General features: G+C 39.8%; 1 protein-coding gene and 1 long non-coding RNA gene across 2 annotated transcripts in view; both read left to right on the top strand.

Moving 5' to 3' along the window:
* Positions 1-9,847, top strand: part of LOC138973267 (serine-rich adhesin for platelets-like) — a 17,971-nt gene extending 8,124 nt beyond the window's left edge. The window contains exons 2-8 of the mRNA XM_070345988.1: positions 2,009-2,232; positions 2,930-3,130; positions 3,680-3,854; positions 4,698-4,952; positions 5,578-5,820; positions 6,417-6,535; positions 7,268-9,847. Coding sequence (XP_070202089.1) covers positions 2,009-2,232; positions 2,930-3,130; positions 3,680-3,854; positions 4,698-4,952; positions 5,578-5,820; positions 6,417-6,535; positions 7,268-7,505 — 1,455 coding nt within the window. The 3' untranslated portion in view covers positions 7,506-9,847. The remainder of the gene's footprint in view (positions 1-2,008; positions 2,233-2,929; positions 3,131-3,679; positions 3,855-4,697; positions 4,953-5,577; positions 5,821-6,416; positions 6,536-7,267) is intronic.
* LOC138973272 (uncharacterized) overlaps positions 1-13,943 on the top strand; it is a 253,426-nt gene extending 239,483 nt beyond the window's left edge. Inside the window, exon 2 of the long non-coding RNA XR_011457945.1 lies at positions 13,013-13,943. This is a non-coding gene — a long non-coding RNA (uncharacterized lncRNA). The remainder of the gene's footprint in view (positions 1-13,012) is intronic.
* Positions 13,944-14,062: the final 119 nt, after the last annotated feature.

Raw genomic sequence — 14,062 nt, forward strand, 5'->3', positions numbered from 1 at the left:
TGAATTGCATGTTGTGCTGGATATATAAATTGTTTATTTCAGTCAATGCTTGCTATGAATTGATCAAACAGCCACAAGAAAAAACAAGTCGCGTAAGGCGAAATTACTACATTTAGTCAAGCTGTGGAACTCACAGAATGAAACTGAACGTAGTCCGCCGCTAGTGCAAAAGGCAGTGAAAGTGACGAGCCTGTTTGGCGCGGTAACGGTTGCGCTGTGCTTCATAGCACGCTTCTATACTGTACCTCTCTTCGTTTTAACTTTCTGCGCGTGTTTTTAATCCAAACATATCATATCTATATGTTTTTGGAATCAGGAACCGACAAGGAATAAGATGAAATAGTTTTTAAAACGATTTTGGAAATTTAACTTTGATCATAATTTTTATATTTTTAATTTTCAGAGCTTGTTTTTAATCCAAATATAACATATTTATATGTTTTTGGAATCAGAAAAGGATGAAGAATAAGATGAACGTAAATTTGGATCGTTTTATAATTTATTTATTTTTTTACAATTTTCAGATTTTTAATGACCAAAGTCATTAATTAATTTTTAAGCCACCAAACTGAAATGCAATACGGAAGTCCGGCCTTCGTCGAAGATTGCTTGGCCAAAATTTCAATGAATTTGATTGAAAAATGAGGGTGTGACAACTTGTACAAAAAAGCCGGATATGACGTCATAAAAGACGTTTATAAAAAATAAAAAAACACGTCCTGGAATATCATTCCCAGGAAGTCTCATGTCAAATTTCATAAAGATCGGTCCAGTAGTTTAGTCTGAATCGTTCTACACACACACACACAAACAGACACACAGACACAGACACACACACACACACACACACACACACACACACACACACACACACACACACACACACACACACACACACACACACACACACACACACACACACGCACATACACCAAGACCCTCGTCTCGATTCCCCCCTCTATGTTAAGACATTTAGTAAAAACTTTTTAATTAAAAAATAGAGCTTGTTTGAAACAGGTAGAAAGGAAGAGTTGATATTGCAATGTCTGTACGTGGGAATGTGGTGAAAAAGAGTGCTAAAAGTAGTAAGTCGGCCTCAGATCCATTTCAAATATTTATTGCAGAAAAACAAAATACAAATTAAAAACAAAACCACAGAACCATTACCAGGTGTCATAGGAATGTTTGAAAACAATAGTTTTAATTTTACACTGTAAATACAGGAATCAGAATTAAACACCTCAAATTGGCACATGCATAATGAATCACCTGGAATTGCAACAGGGAGATACTGAAGTAATTGGAAACAAACACTTGAAATTGACAGAGAAACAATTGAAAATATATTACTGACATGAGCGTACAATATTTTAATGGAAGTGCATTTTTAGCACGAAGCATCCGCAGGAGGATGCACTAACAATTACATAGTGCCACAAAATGTGTACGGACATTTCACAACCGTGCATTATTAGCACAGAACACATACATGGGGGCGCACAAAACATTATTGTACCATGATGATGATCGGGATTGTTGAAGATCTTTTCTTGTGCAAGGCGCCCCTGTATGACCGCAACTGATCCAACCGGCCGCATCTGAACAAACGACGTCGAAACGGCGCGAAACACGTCCTCTCGGTTGGTCTCGGATTGACTCGGCTCCTCTCGGTCTTTTTTTTTGTGTGTCTTTTTTTCTTTGCCTTATGGTCGGAGTGGTATATTTATGTACATCTTAGATTTAAAAAAACACCCGAAAGCTGTGTTTAATCGTTTCGTGTAAATTGTACATTTTTTTCAGCTTTGAAATTGTTTTGGCTTGGAGAGTCAGCGCGCTTTGGCTTGGAGACTAATTCTCCACAGGCACGTTCTTCCCAACCACAGATACCAGCGTCGTCCGCGACGCTGGAACAACTCCCCCCTTTCGAGTTTCAAGTCTCACTGCCCTTACATCTTATCTTCTAAAATGTCCGCAGCTCAATTACTTACTTTCCTTTTTCGTCCGCCAGAAAATGACAGAGGATGCCATCAAAGCCATCAGAATCAAAGGGACGCAACTACGGGAAGAGGCGGTGTCACTGTATGCAAATGAGGGAGCGAGCTCCGTTGCACGTGAAGAGCGCGTGCGTCGCGCGCTGACCTCCCTGCAAGACGTGCAGTTACAGGCAGACCAAGTACTTGGTTCCGGTGGCACTGCGGGACTGCTGCGTCAGTTTGGCAAACTCAAAGGGAGGTTAGTACACTGACAACCCCCTCCCCCCTCCTCCTACCCCTCCCCATATCCAACCCCCACCCACCCTCCCCTGCCCGCATTTTTGTTTATAGTTGTTTGTACATTCCAATGTTTCGTGTTCTCTCATGTGCCAGGAAACTAGCATAACTCTCATTCGCCGTTGATAGCTTACCCCCCCACCCCCGCCCCTTGTTTTATTTCTTCGATCTTGCCATTAGCGCCCCGCATCTTTTTGTGTAAGCCTATGATTCCTCATCTACAAATCTGAGAGTATCGGGCCTTAAAAACATTTCAGAGGTTGTGCACAGAAAATATGAAAGGCAAGGTCTTAAACGTGGAGAGTCTTGAACCGGCGATCGAGCTTACATTGTATATAGTCTCTAGCAACTTGTGACGTCCTATCCAACTTTTCTGAGATTACTATTATTTGCATGTGAATTCTACCGACTGAGCATCCGCATCATCATCATTATCATCATCATCAGCAGCAGCAGCAGCAGCAGTACTAGTAGCAGCATTATCATCATCATCAGCAGCAGCAGTAGCAGTAGCAGCATCAGCATTATCACTGCAACCACCACATCGACCACATGATCATCAAATTGTATAGATATACATAATCATAGTTTGCGGTCTCTTCTTTATTTCGTTTTCTGTCTTTCTTGAAAAATGTCCCTTGGTTGATTTTTCACATCAGATGCGAGGCTCTAGTGGAGACTGACGTCATAGAAGCGAACGAAGTGATGGATTGCGTCAAGGTGACGAGCACGTGGTTTGATGACGCCAAGCTCCTGCCGCCAGCGAAACTAACGTTGGAAACGCGGCCAGCAGTGTCCAAGAAGAACATGCAGCTGTCTGAGAGAGGCCTGGAGACGTTTCGACGTATTGCCAAGAAAAAGTAAGCTTCTTTTTTTGTCTTCCACAGTTTTGTTGCAGAAAATCGGAGTTCATTTTGTCTTTTTGTAAACATGGTTAAATGTTTCTGAATCTAGCCTGAAACAAAAGAGAGAGGAACAAAGTTTGAATAGGATAACATTATCCAGTACAGACGGCCGTTCGGTAGGTTAATTTATTCATTTCTTTTTTTATCACTCGCACTTATTTTAACTTGGATATGGAGCTCCAAATGTTTCCCTGGCTTTTATCCTTTATTGTTTTGTTTTGTGGAAGTGGTGAAACACGTTGAAACATGTTTGAGGGGAAAAACGTCAGTCGGGGTTTTAATCTTTATTTTATAAAGTCTTAAGGGTTGAGGTGGTCGAATTTCAAACCTTTCAGCGTATGTATCTGCGTGCGTGCATGCATTCGTGCGTGCGTGTGTGCATGTATATTATGTGCGTGCATGCGTGCTTGCAGGTTTTGTTTTGTTTTGTGGGTGTTATCATTGTTGACTGTCTGTGTGTATGTTTTCCGTACATGATAGTTGAAGATTGTGTAACTGTTTCAGACGACAAAATCTGCTGCCAGAAACGTACCGTGACGAGCGAGTGACGTCGCCAGTGTACCGGTCTGCTGGAGCACGTGCGTCACGCATGTCACTCGCGCGCTCGGTGGCCTCCACGGGCAGCATTCCCTCCGTCCTGTCCGCGCAGAGCATGGGCTTCCTGGACGGCCCTCAGTCGGTTAGGACCTCTTTGTTATGGATCTGTTATTTTTGATAATTCTAGATAACTGTTAAAATCAGGTGTTTTTCCCCGTCGATACAAGTGTCGTAATCGCCTGATCTTTTCTGTAAGGCAAAAAACAAGTTATGATAACAAGGCCTACACAAAAGTAGGTCGGTTCTTTGGGGTTTTGTAATATGTTGGGATTGAAGCTTGCTTCTTATTTAAACAGGCGTATGTGGGTTTTTACTGGCCGGAAATCATGCGAGCAGTTTCTCTGGATAACGCAGAAAAGCGGTAACTTACTTAATCCGGTTTTGTTGTTTTTAAATTTTTTTTTAAGTCAAACGGTAAAAGAATAAGGTCTGACGGGGATACGGAACATTGTATTTTGGGGGGTATTTATTCTAAATCACAGCTCAAATACGTCTTTTTTCAACCGATACTAGTTCTGTAATATCACATCTTGGCTGGTGTATACTGCAAACAGGACTGGTAACAAAACAAACAGTTGAAACAATGACAGGTTGACATTTTCACGTCCGAACCACGAATTACATCGCCAGTACACTATAGCTACAGCATAACAAGCTTATCTTAACGTTTATGTTTTTATAAAAGTTAATTCATTTTCCACATTCACGTTATTGAAGAGTGTTTCACGTGCGACACAGTTTCGCTAAACAGCTATTTATGCATTTAGTTATCAGCTTGATGGAATGTTATGTGTTTGCAGAATATACTGAACAATAATCAGTTTTCGTCTGGATATTTTTTGCATGATCAAATTCAGTAAACACCACCTTCTGTCCAAGGCTCAGTCATCTATTCAACTTGACACTCTTCATTTTGTCTCCACAGATCTTTGAGTTTTTCGCTGGCCTTGAGTCGGACAAGTTCCCTTTCGGTCTGGGTGATATTTGTGTGATGCAGCCCCGCCTCACCATCCTAATCACCTACCTCACTAGCGACCTCTTGCGGGTGTTTCCATGGCGACAAGAGTCGTCGTCCTTCGTGTCCGAGCCTATGGGCTGCACCCTGTGCTGCATCTCCCAGCTCAGTAACGAGACTGTGGCCGTGACCTCGTCTAACAGTGACCAGCTCTCCATTTTTAAGGTAATGGGAGAGTTTGCTGAAGCAAGCCATATTCGGGATTTTTTAGCTGCAGAAAGCAACAACAACAACCACAACCACAACAACCACCACCACAACACACAAATCAAAAATCTCTACAACCAACAGCACAACAAAATATCAACAACAACAACATCCACAACAACAAAATCAACATTAACAACAACCACAGCCACCACCACCACCACCACAACAACAAAAACAACAACCACAGCCACAACAGCAACCACCACAACAATAACAACAACACCAACAATAACACCAACAACAACAAAAACTACTAATACAACAACAACAACAAGAACAACAGGGCCACTTTGCATTACGTGCATGACCTGGCCGACACGGTCGTCTGCCAGAAATCTTTGATATTTTGTGGTAACCTCACACGACAATGTGAAAGTATCTTCCTTTGAAGATGAAAGTCGCTTATTTACTTCAATGCTCGTTATTCTCACGGGCGCCAGGAGACTGGTTCCGCGTACCTCTCACTTACTGTATTGCACATGTCGTAATCCATTTTAGATCGCTTACTTACTTTCCTGTGTTTCTCAAATCTTCCTTTACCTGACCCGTTTTATCAGTGTGTCTGCTCTGGTCATCACAGGTGGACTCGGAAAGTATCCACGTGACCCACACTGTGTCCATGAAACGCCAGTACCGGGCAGTGACGTCACTGGACTATCGGACACTGGCCCTGGCAACGGATAGCAAGAAGTCTGCCCACAACGTCATCGTCATTGTCCGGTTCGACAGCTCCGACTATCGCTCGTTCACACAGCTCAAAACTATCAACGCCCGCCAAGGGAGCGTACCCATGATCAAGTTCTTGTCGAAAACTCTCTTTAAGGTGAGTATTGCAACGTCTTGAGGGACCACTCCCTTTTGTATTCTTAATGATATACAATACCGTGACATGCACAGCGTTATGATGACCTTATGAGTCGCCGAAACAAAGTCCATTTTGAAACAGTTTGTGTCTGCATAAACGGCTGCTGAAAGTGTCACCGCAAAATAAGAAAATACAAATCTGCTGCTATCTTCCAATTTGTTGTGGGGAGTTATTTGGAAGGGAAAATGTTTGTTATTAGAAAGTTTAGTTTATAATTAAGAAATAAGAATTGTATTGAATAGCATTGTATTGTATTGTATTGTATTGTATTGTATTGTATTGCATTGCATTGCATTGCATTGTATAGTATTGTAATGTATTGTATGGTATTGTATTGTATTGTAGTGCATTGCATTGTATTGTATTGTAAGTTAATGTATTATATTATATGGTATTGTATAGTATTGTATTGTATTGTATTGCATTATATTGAACTGTATGACATTGCATTGCATGGCATTGTATTGTATTATATTGTATTGTACGGCATTGCATTGCATTGTATTGTATTGTATTGTATTGCAGTTTTCTAACATGTGTTTTTTTTCATGCAGGTGCCCTACAGTATGTGTACATCAAGCAACGGCCACATCATCGTGTCGGACAGTGAGAACAAGGCACTGCTCGCCTTACAGCAGAGCGGAGATAAACGCTTCGTCTTTCAACCACCCAAGTAAGTCAACAATCAAACCTGCACTGTTTCCATAAATCGTTAGACCAGGTCGGGTATAGCGGTATAGCGCGCAAGCTTTACCTTTAGTCCGGGGCCAGGATATAGCTCAGTCGGGTTATTCCAGGGGGGGAAATGGCTCATTCGGTAATGCTCTGGTGCTAGCGGCGTGGATTCCACCTCGGGTTCAGCTCAAGATAGTTATGTCTGAATTCATGCTCATCATTGGTTGAAATGTGTTAGCATCCTTGGACCAACATCTTGATTAACGTTTACACTTATGATTTATGACTACCCCCTTTGTTTTGAATGCACACATGCGCATGATGAAGATCCCAAGTTCAAAGTTAAAGTCTGGGGGCTTGCAAAACTTAAAGACGAATGCAGAAGAAAAAAAGTGGTGTATATTCACAGTGTTTTGATTTTTTACTTTGGACATAAAATAGCTAGTGCGATCACTGTTCACAATGTTTATATTGCGACCACTGTTTGGAATGAGCACAATGTTTAGATTGCAGACACTGTTTTATATAAGCACATTGTTTTGGGTTGCGACCAGTATTTAGTATTGCAAGCACAATGTTTGGGTTGCTACAACTGGTTTGTATTAACACAATGTTTGAGTTGCAGACACTGTTTTGAATAAGAATGTTTTTGTTGATACCACTGTTTTCACGCATAATGTTTATGTTTCTACAATAATTTGTGTAAACAAAATGGTGGGGTTTTTTACAGACAAAGTGGAGTGATTGACACTCCAGGGGGCGTGGCTTGCAGCCCTGCAGGCTACCTGTACCTGGTGGACTCGTGCGAACAGCGCATCCTTCGTTTTGACCGTGGAGGAAAGTTTCGCAAGGTTGTCCTGTCCCAGGAAGACGGCCTAGAGTGGCCCATAGGAGTCGCCTGTGCTGACGAAAGCACCTTGGTTGTGGCTGAGTTCTACGGACAGGTGAAAGTGTTCCGAGTACGATAAATTGTGCGTGGACTCATCATTAGAAAAGTCCAGTTATGAGACACTTTGATACTCTGTTCATTAAAGTTTTAAAATCAATCTGGAGTCAACGTTCAAGTCTCTATGTTGTGGCTGATTTTTACCGACAGTTAAAAGCGTTCCGAGTACGATGAATTGAGCGTGGACCCATCATTAGAAATGTCGAAAATGTGATACTCTGTTCATTGAAGTTGTCGACACAATCAATCTGGGTTCAACTTTAAGTGTCTACGTGGTGGCTGAATTCTACGGACATGTGAAAGAGTCCCGAGTAGGATAAAGTGTACGTGGACTCGTCATTAGAAATGTCAATAATGAGATACTCTATTCAATTAAGTAGTCTATACAATCAATGTGGATTCAAGTTTAAAGTAGCTATGTTGTGGTTGCATTCTACGGACAGGTGAAAGTGTTACACCACCATAAGCCGTAGGCTTGTGGTTGTCTTCTCCTTATGTCGATGTACATTTCCTGAACATGTAAATATGAATAAACATTGTTTAAACCAAAGTGTTCCAAGTAAGATGAATTGTGCGTAGAGTCATCAGTGAAAGCATCCTGCGTTTCATTTGAACTGTATTAAACAAGACACTCTGTGCGCGCAGTTGTCAATAACAACAATATGCATTCAGTTTTAAGTGTTCATAGTGTGCCTACGTTACACGAACAAGTGAACGTGATCCAAGGAAGATAAACTGTGCTCAGAGTCGTCGCCACAATCCTTCTTCATTCAGTTTGAAGTGTTCGTATGCACAGAGACAAAATCTAAAGCTTTCAAAGTAAGACACTTGGTGCGTTGAGCGTTGAAGAAAGCACCCTGCTTGTATCTGAGGTATTGGAATAAGTGATCTGTGTGGAGTCGTCGATAAAACCATTCTTCGTGTCATTTAAACTGTTCAAAGGCACAGAGACGAGAGACGTCGATAAAAACATTCATCATTGAATTACAAGCGCTCATAATACACTTTGCGTTGAGCGCTGACGAACGTGCTTTGTTTGTGTCTGAGTTCTACGGACAAATCAAAGTGTTATGGGTAAGATCAATTCTGCGCGGAGTCGTCGATGAAAACATTTTGCATCAATACTGAATTTGAAGTGTTCAAATAAACACAAAATACACTGGGAGTTATTGATTCAAATACGGTATTTGTCATTCAATGTGAAGCGTTGAAAATACTTGCTGTAAACGGCTACATACAATTATTTGTGTTTGAAGTGTTCAAAAAAAGAGAAACTATCCTCCAAAAAGTCGCTGAAAACAATATGCATTCAATTGTGAGGTGTTGATGGATGTGGCTGAGTTCTTTGGACAAGAGAGTGTTTCAAATTAGATAAACTGAGCTTGGAGTTGTTGATGAAATAGTTCTTCATTTAAGTTTAAGCGTTCAAAAATATGAGGTCTACGGAAAAGTCAAACTGTTTGCCTAAGATCAGTTGTGCACTAAGTCGTCGATGAAAGCATGTTGCATCAATATTGAATTTGAAGTGTTCAGGTGAACACACACAAAAACGAGAGTTGTCGATACAGATACAGTATTTGTCATTCAATGTGAAACGTTAAAAATACTTGCTGTTGTAACCGTGTGCCGAAACACTACGATCACCTCGGGAAGCGAAGTGCAATCAAACAGGATTGAAAATGTTAGGGCTAATTTCTTAGCCCTATAAAAACTGTTATGCAAACCCGAAGGTTTCCATAAACATACGGACAATCGGAAACCACCAGACCCCATCACAAATAGAATTCCACAATCCAGAGGTGTTGACTTAAAGGCCAACAACTCGGGTGCAGAGTCTGCTGTAAACGGCTACATACAATTATTTGTCAATGAAAAGAATCTGCATTCATCATGTGCAGATAAACTGTGTTGAGAGATGTTGATCAAAACACTCAGCATTTAATTTGAAGTGTTCAAAATGTGTGTGAAGTTTTCAATAAAAACATAAGTTTATCGATGTTTGAAATGAATATAAACTGTTAAAGAGAGACACGGTGAAATAAATCTGCATTCTTACAATTTTAAAAGTGTTCATGTGTTCAATTTGATGAGTTCCCTTGCACAAAGACAAAAAAGAAACAATCTGCATTGACAATTTTGAAGTGTGAATGTGCTTATAGATGCGATTGAAAACATCCTGCATTAGATTTTGAAGTATGCGAGTGAATATAGACGTTGATGAAAACATCAATTCAATTTGAATTCTTCCCTTGCACACAGACACAAAAAAACATTCTGCATTCCATTTTGAAGTGTGAATGTGCTAAGCGTTGTTGATGAAAACATCTCTGAATAGAATTTTGAAATGTCCATGTAAACAGAAACATTCTGCTTTAAATATGAACGTGTTAGTGTGAACACAGAGGTCAATGATCACAATTTGCATGTTGTGTTAGTGTTCATGTGATCAAGGATGGCCATATTGTTCATACAATTTCGTATTGAAGTAAGCTGTCGTGTTATGACATGGCTGTAGAGGTAAGCTTATCTGCCCTGTCAAAAGTTAGTTTTTGAAAATAAGTTCAAATCAGTGTTCTTGTTTCTGTATATTTGACCTAAATGCGAACCTGCCGGCGTACAGACCGTGCAAAGATGGTGCTACGGACATATGTGTCAGTTTGTTTATGCATGCTTGAACGCATATGTGTGTATGTGTGGGGGGGGTGTTAGAGTGCGTGCGTAGCGTACCTCTGTGTGTGTGTGGGGGGGGGGGAGGGGGGTCGTAATACGTGGAGACAATAAATTATACCGTTATGCTTATATAATCTTAGATCTAACATTGCAAGCCTGTTTGCTAACTGTTAGCATATTTGGCATACTTCTTTTAGTTACAAGAGAACTTAACTTTTTTCAATAGTAGATCGTATTAAGATGAAGACTTAGGAATGTCTGCTTTGATAACTTGTGTATGGTGGATTAGTCTTTCTATCAAAGTGTATATTCATTTGGTATATCAGTTTGCAGATCAATATCCTATATGTTCCCCTTTGTATATAATTGTGAATCACTTGTGGGGCCTTGAAATATATTCTTAAGTGTCAAGTCTTTTTGACATTCAAACACATCATATCAACCACGAATCATGTTTATGCATGGTCACCAATATGGTATGCAGTCGTAGAGTTCAAGTCACTGTAAATATTTTCATTGTAGAATTGCACTCACTGAAAGACATTCCTCAAATTAGCTAGTATCATTTGTTTGACTTGGCTTTTAATGCACCAATTTGTGACCCTCCACCACGAAATGAGTCGCATGTCACCTCGCGCGGTTCTGCGCTAGGCTTAATATAAGTCCGGGGAGTGTCTGGTAACAGTGTGAAGGTCACCTTAGTCACAGGCTTATAACTCAAACAGTTTTTGCTCTTTTCTAAAACGGTTTTCACCCATGGATAGAGCTTAAAAAACTCATTAGGAAAATGTAAAAATATGAAAATCATGCAAAGGTGACATGCGACTCATTCCGTGGTAGAGGGTCACATTTGTGCATAATGTTCGGTAATGTGCATACAACCATGTGCATGTAAATGCTAAAGATGTTTGTGTTATCGGACGGAAATGAACATGCAAGTGTTTCAATGATTTAGACCCTTTAATATGTTGTACATTTTTTTAGACGTCTTATACCCTTACAACATTTTAAAGATGAAAATCTCTTGTTTATTTCAATGCTTGTTATTCTCTCAGGTGCCAGGAGATTGATTCTGCATAACTCCCACTTACTTTTGTTGCACAAGCATATATTTTGGAGCGCTTACGCCCCTTTGTTTTGTTTTTAGATCTCACAATTTGTTTTACTAATTTTTGAAGTAAAATTCAAGCATTATAATCTGGTAGGATTTTGTGTTCTTGAAGTAGTTTGTTTGTTTGTTTGTTTGCTTAACGCCCAGCCGACCACGAAGGGCCATATCAGGGCGGTGCTGCTTTGACATATAACGTGCGCCACACACAAGACAGAAGTCGCAGCACAGGCTTCATGTCTCACCCAGTCACATTATTCTGACACCGGACCAACCAGTCCTAGCACTAACCCCATAATGCCAGACGCCAGGCGGAGCAGCCACTCTTGAAGTAGGATTTGCTCAGCAAATTGCAAAAGCTTAATTAAGAACACTTGTCTCTGCTTGTAGTAAGGATACGCTTCACCTTTAAAACGTAAATAATGTACATTTGATTTCATGTGTAATGTTTAATGAAATAATAGCTCATTTGAGAATAATTTCACAACAGTTCGTCAATTTGTAAGAAATCTTAATGATTACCTTAGCTTTGTTTCTTTCGCAGTTACTTCAACTTCAGAAAAGAATATTACAATACACGTATCTGCCCCTCATAAAATATGGTAGTCCTAGTTGATATATAGATGCGTGTGTATTTAGCTCTTCGACTGACAAAAGATCATACACCCCATTTGTTTGATTTTTAAGCGAGTAATTGCAAAATTATTGTTCACGTTTTCAATGACTATGTTCAAGTTTTCCATGGAGATTAATACAGACAATGTGTTATGCAGACATGTCGTCTTGAAATCATCGTCAGTTGATAAATTGGTGCTACACAACAAGTAAGGTGCTAAACAGGTAGTTAATTATGTTTTTAATAATTATTGTTTGATACAACAAATGTGCTGCCTGTGTGTGTGTGTGTGTGTAATAGTTAATGCCGTGCATTGTTAGTGAAAACCAAAATATCTAATAATAAGTCTTTAAAGCCATATGTACTCGATGACTATACACGCTAATTGCTTTACCAACAGCTGGAGACATGCTAAATTAAGTTCCCTGCAAAATATTGTGGTCTAGGACCCCTTCAATGTTGAGATATGTTAATTTTCATTTTGATCTGGATCGTCCTATTTATAGATTTGGCAACACATGCGCTGTTGACGCAAGGGAGAGAACTCCGTGTCGTTGTTGACATCCTCACTTTTTCAGAGGCTAGAACAAGCTGAAATGCACGTATATGGTCCGCGCATGACGACATATCGTCATTATATGGTCTTATGGTGCGTTTGACATCGATTGTGGGCAAACTATACTTTGTAAACACGGGAGTAAGTTAGTAAGCCTTTAAACACAGTTAACAGTCATGTTAAGATGCGTCAAAGACACTTTTATTTGTTAGTGTATTCTAATGTTAATGAACAATGAAGACTTTGCTATTCACCATTTTAATTCAACGTTATGCAGGACTGTGACAATTAACCGTCATTCATTTTGAGTTTCCACTGTTAATTTTGTTTAAGCATTATTGTTAATGTAACCGAGTGCCGTAACACTACGATCACCTCGGGAGGCGAAATGCAGTCAAACAGGATTGAAAATGTTAGGGCTAATGTCTTAGCCCTATAAAAACTGTTATGCAAACCCGAAGGTTTCCATGAACATACAGACAATCGGAAACCACCAGACCCCATCACAAACAAAATTCCACAATCCACCGGTGTTGACAGGCCAACAACTCGGGTGCAGAGTTTGCTGTGAAAGGAGAGGTAGCCTCCCCTGCCACATTAACATTCCCTGGTCTTTGTTTGTGGTGTTGTTGCAGTCGAGGTTGCTATGTTTCAATATTGTGAAATCCGAGAAAGGAACCAAAACGTAGTCTTTTATATCTAATAATGTTTATTGTCAAATAAGAACTGTAATTTGTGTGTGTTCTTGTCTTTGGAATAAATGACACGACATTACTAGTGGCGTTGACATGTCATTTTGTTTGCTTTTCTTCATCAGGAAAGAAAAAAAAATCTTGCAATTTGCTGTGATATGATTGTTTTGTGTAAGCACATTGTTGCAGCATGTTGCGGGCCGTATGCTATTTTTTTTACAAACAAATTTTGGCTTGAAACGAACAGGTTAAAACATAAAATTTAAAACACCCACACACAATGGAAAAAAAATAAAAAAGAATGAAAAAACAACGCATTTTTATAAACTTCAAGCACCGTTCACAGTTACCCAGAATGTCCAACTAAGTATAACACTTTTAGACATTGAAACGGTCCTTGGGAAATTGTGATATATATACTGTAGTACCAGAGAGAGAGAGAGAGGGTGGAGAGAGAGAGAGAGAGAGAGAGAGAGAGAAAGAGAGAGAGAGAGAGAGAGAGAGAGAGAGAGAGAAAGAGAGAGAGAGAGTTTATTTGTCCGCCTTTTTAGAATCTGTAGTACTTTTTTACCTGTAGCAAGAAAGAATTCCTCATGTAGCCAACGTTTATTTATTGTTACTCTTCTGTTCTCTTGCTCTGTCTACCTCCTCATTTACTTTTTTGTTTTCAAAGCTGTCTAAAAAGAACAGCCGGTTCTCCTTTTTATTCTTTATTTTTTTGTGCTGATAAAATAAAGTTTGTTGTTGTGTGTGCCATTATATTTTGCATAATATCAACGTCTATACAGATTTCCGGAATAAATGTCTTCTTTACCATCTTACGGTGTGGCTCTGAAATGGTTTGGACGAATACGTATATTACTCGTGTCAAACAAAGTGTGTGTGTGTGTGTGTGTGTGTGTGTGTGTGTGTGTGTGTGTGTGTGTGTGTGTGTGTG

The sequence above is a fragment of the Littorina saxatilis genome, linkage group LG8, assembly GCF_037325665.1.
Source record: "Littorina saxatilis isolate snail1 linkage group LG8, US_GU_Lsax_2.0, whole genome shotgun sequence".
Lineage (NCBI taxonomy): Eukaryota > Metazoa > Mollusca > Gastropoda > Littorinimorpha > Littorinidae > Littorina > Littorina saxatilis.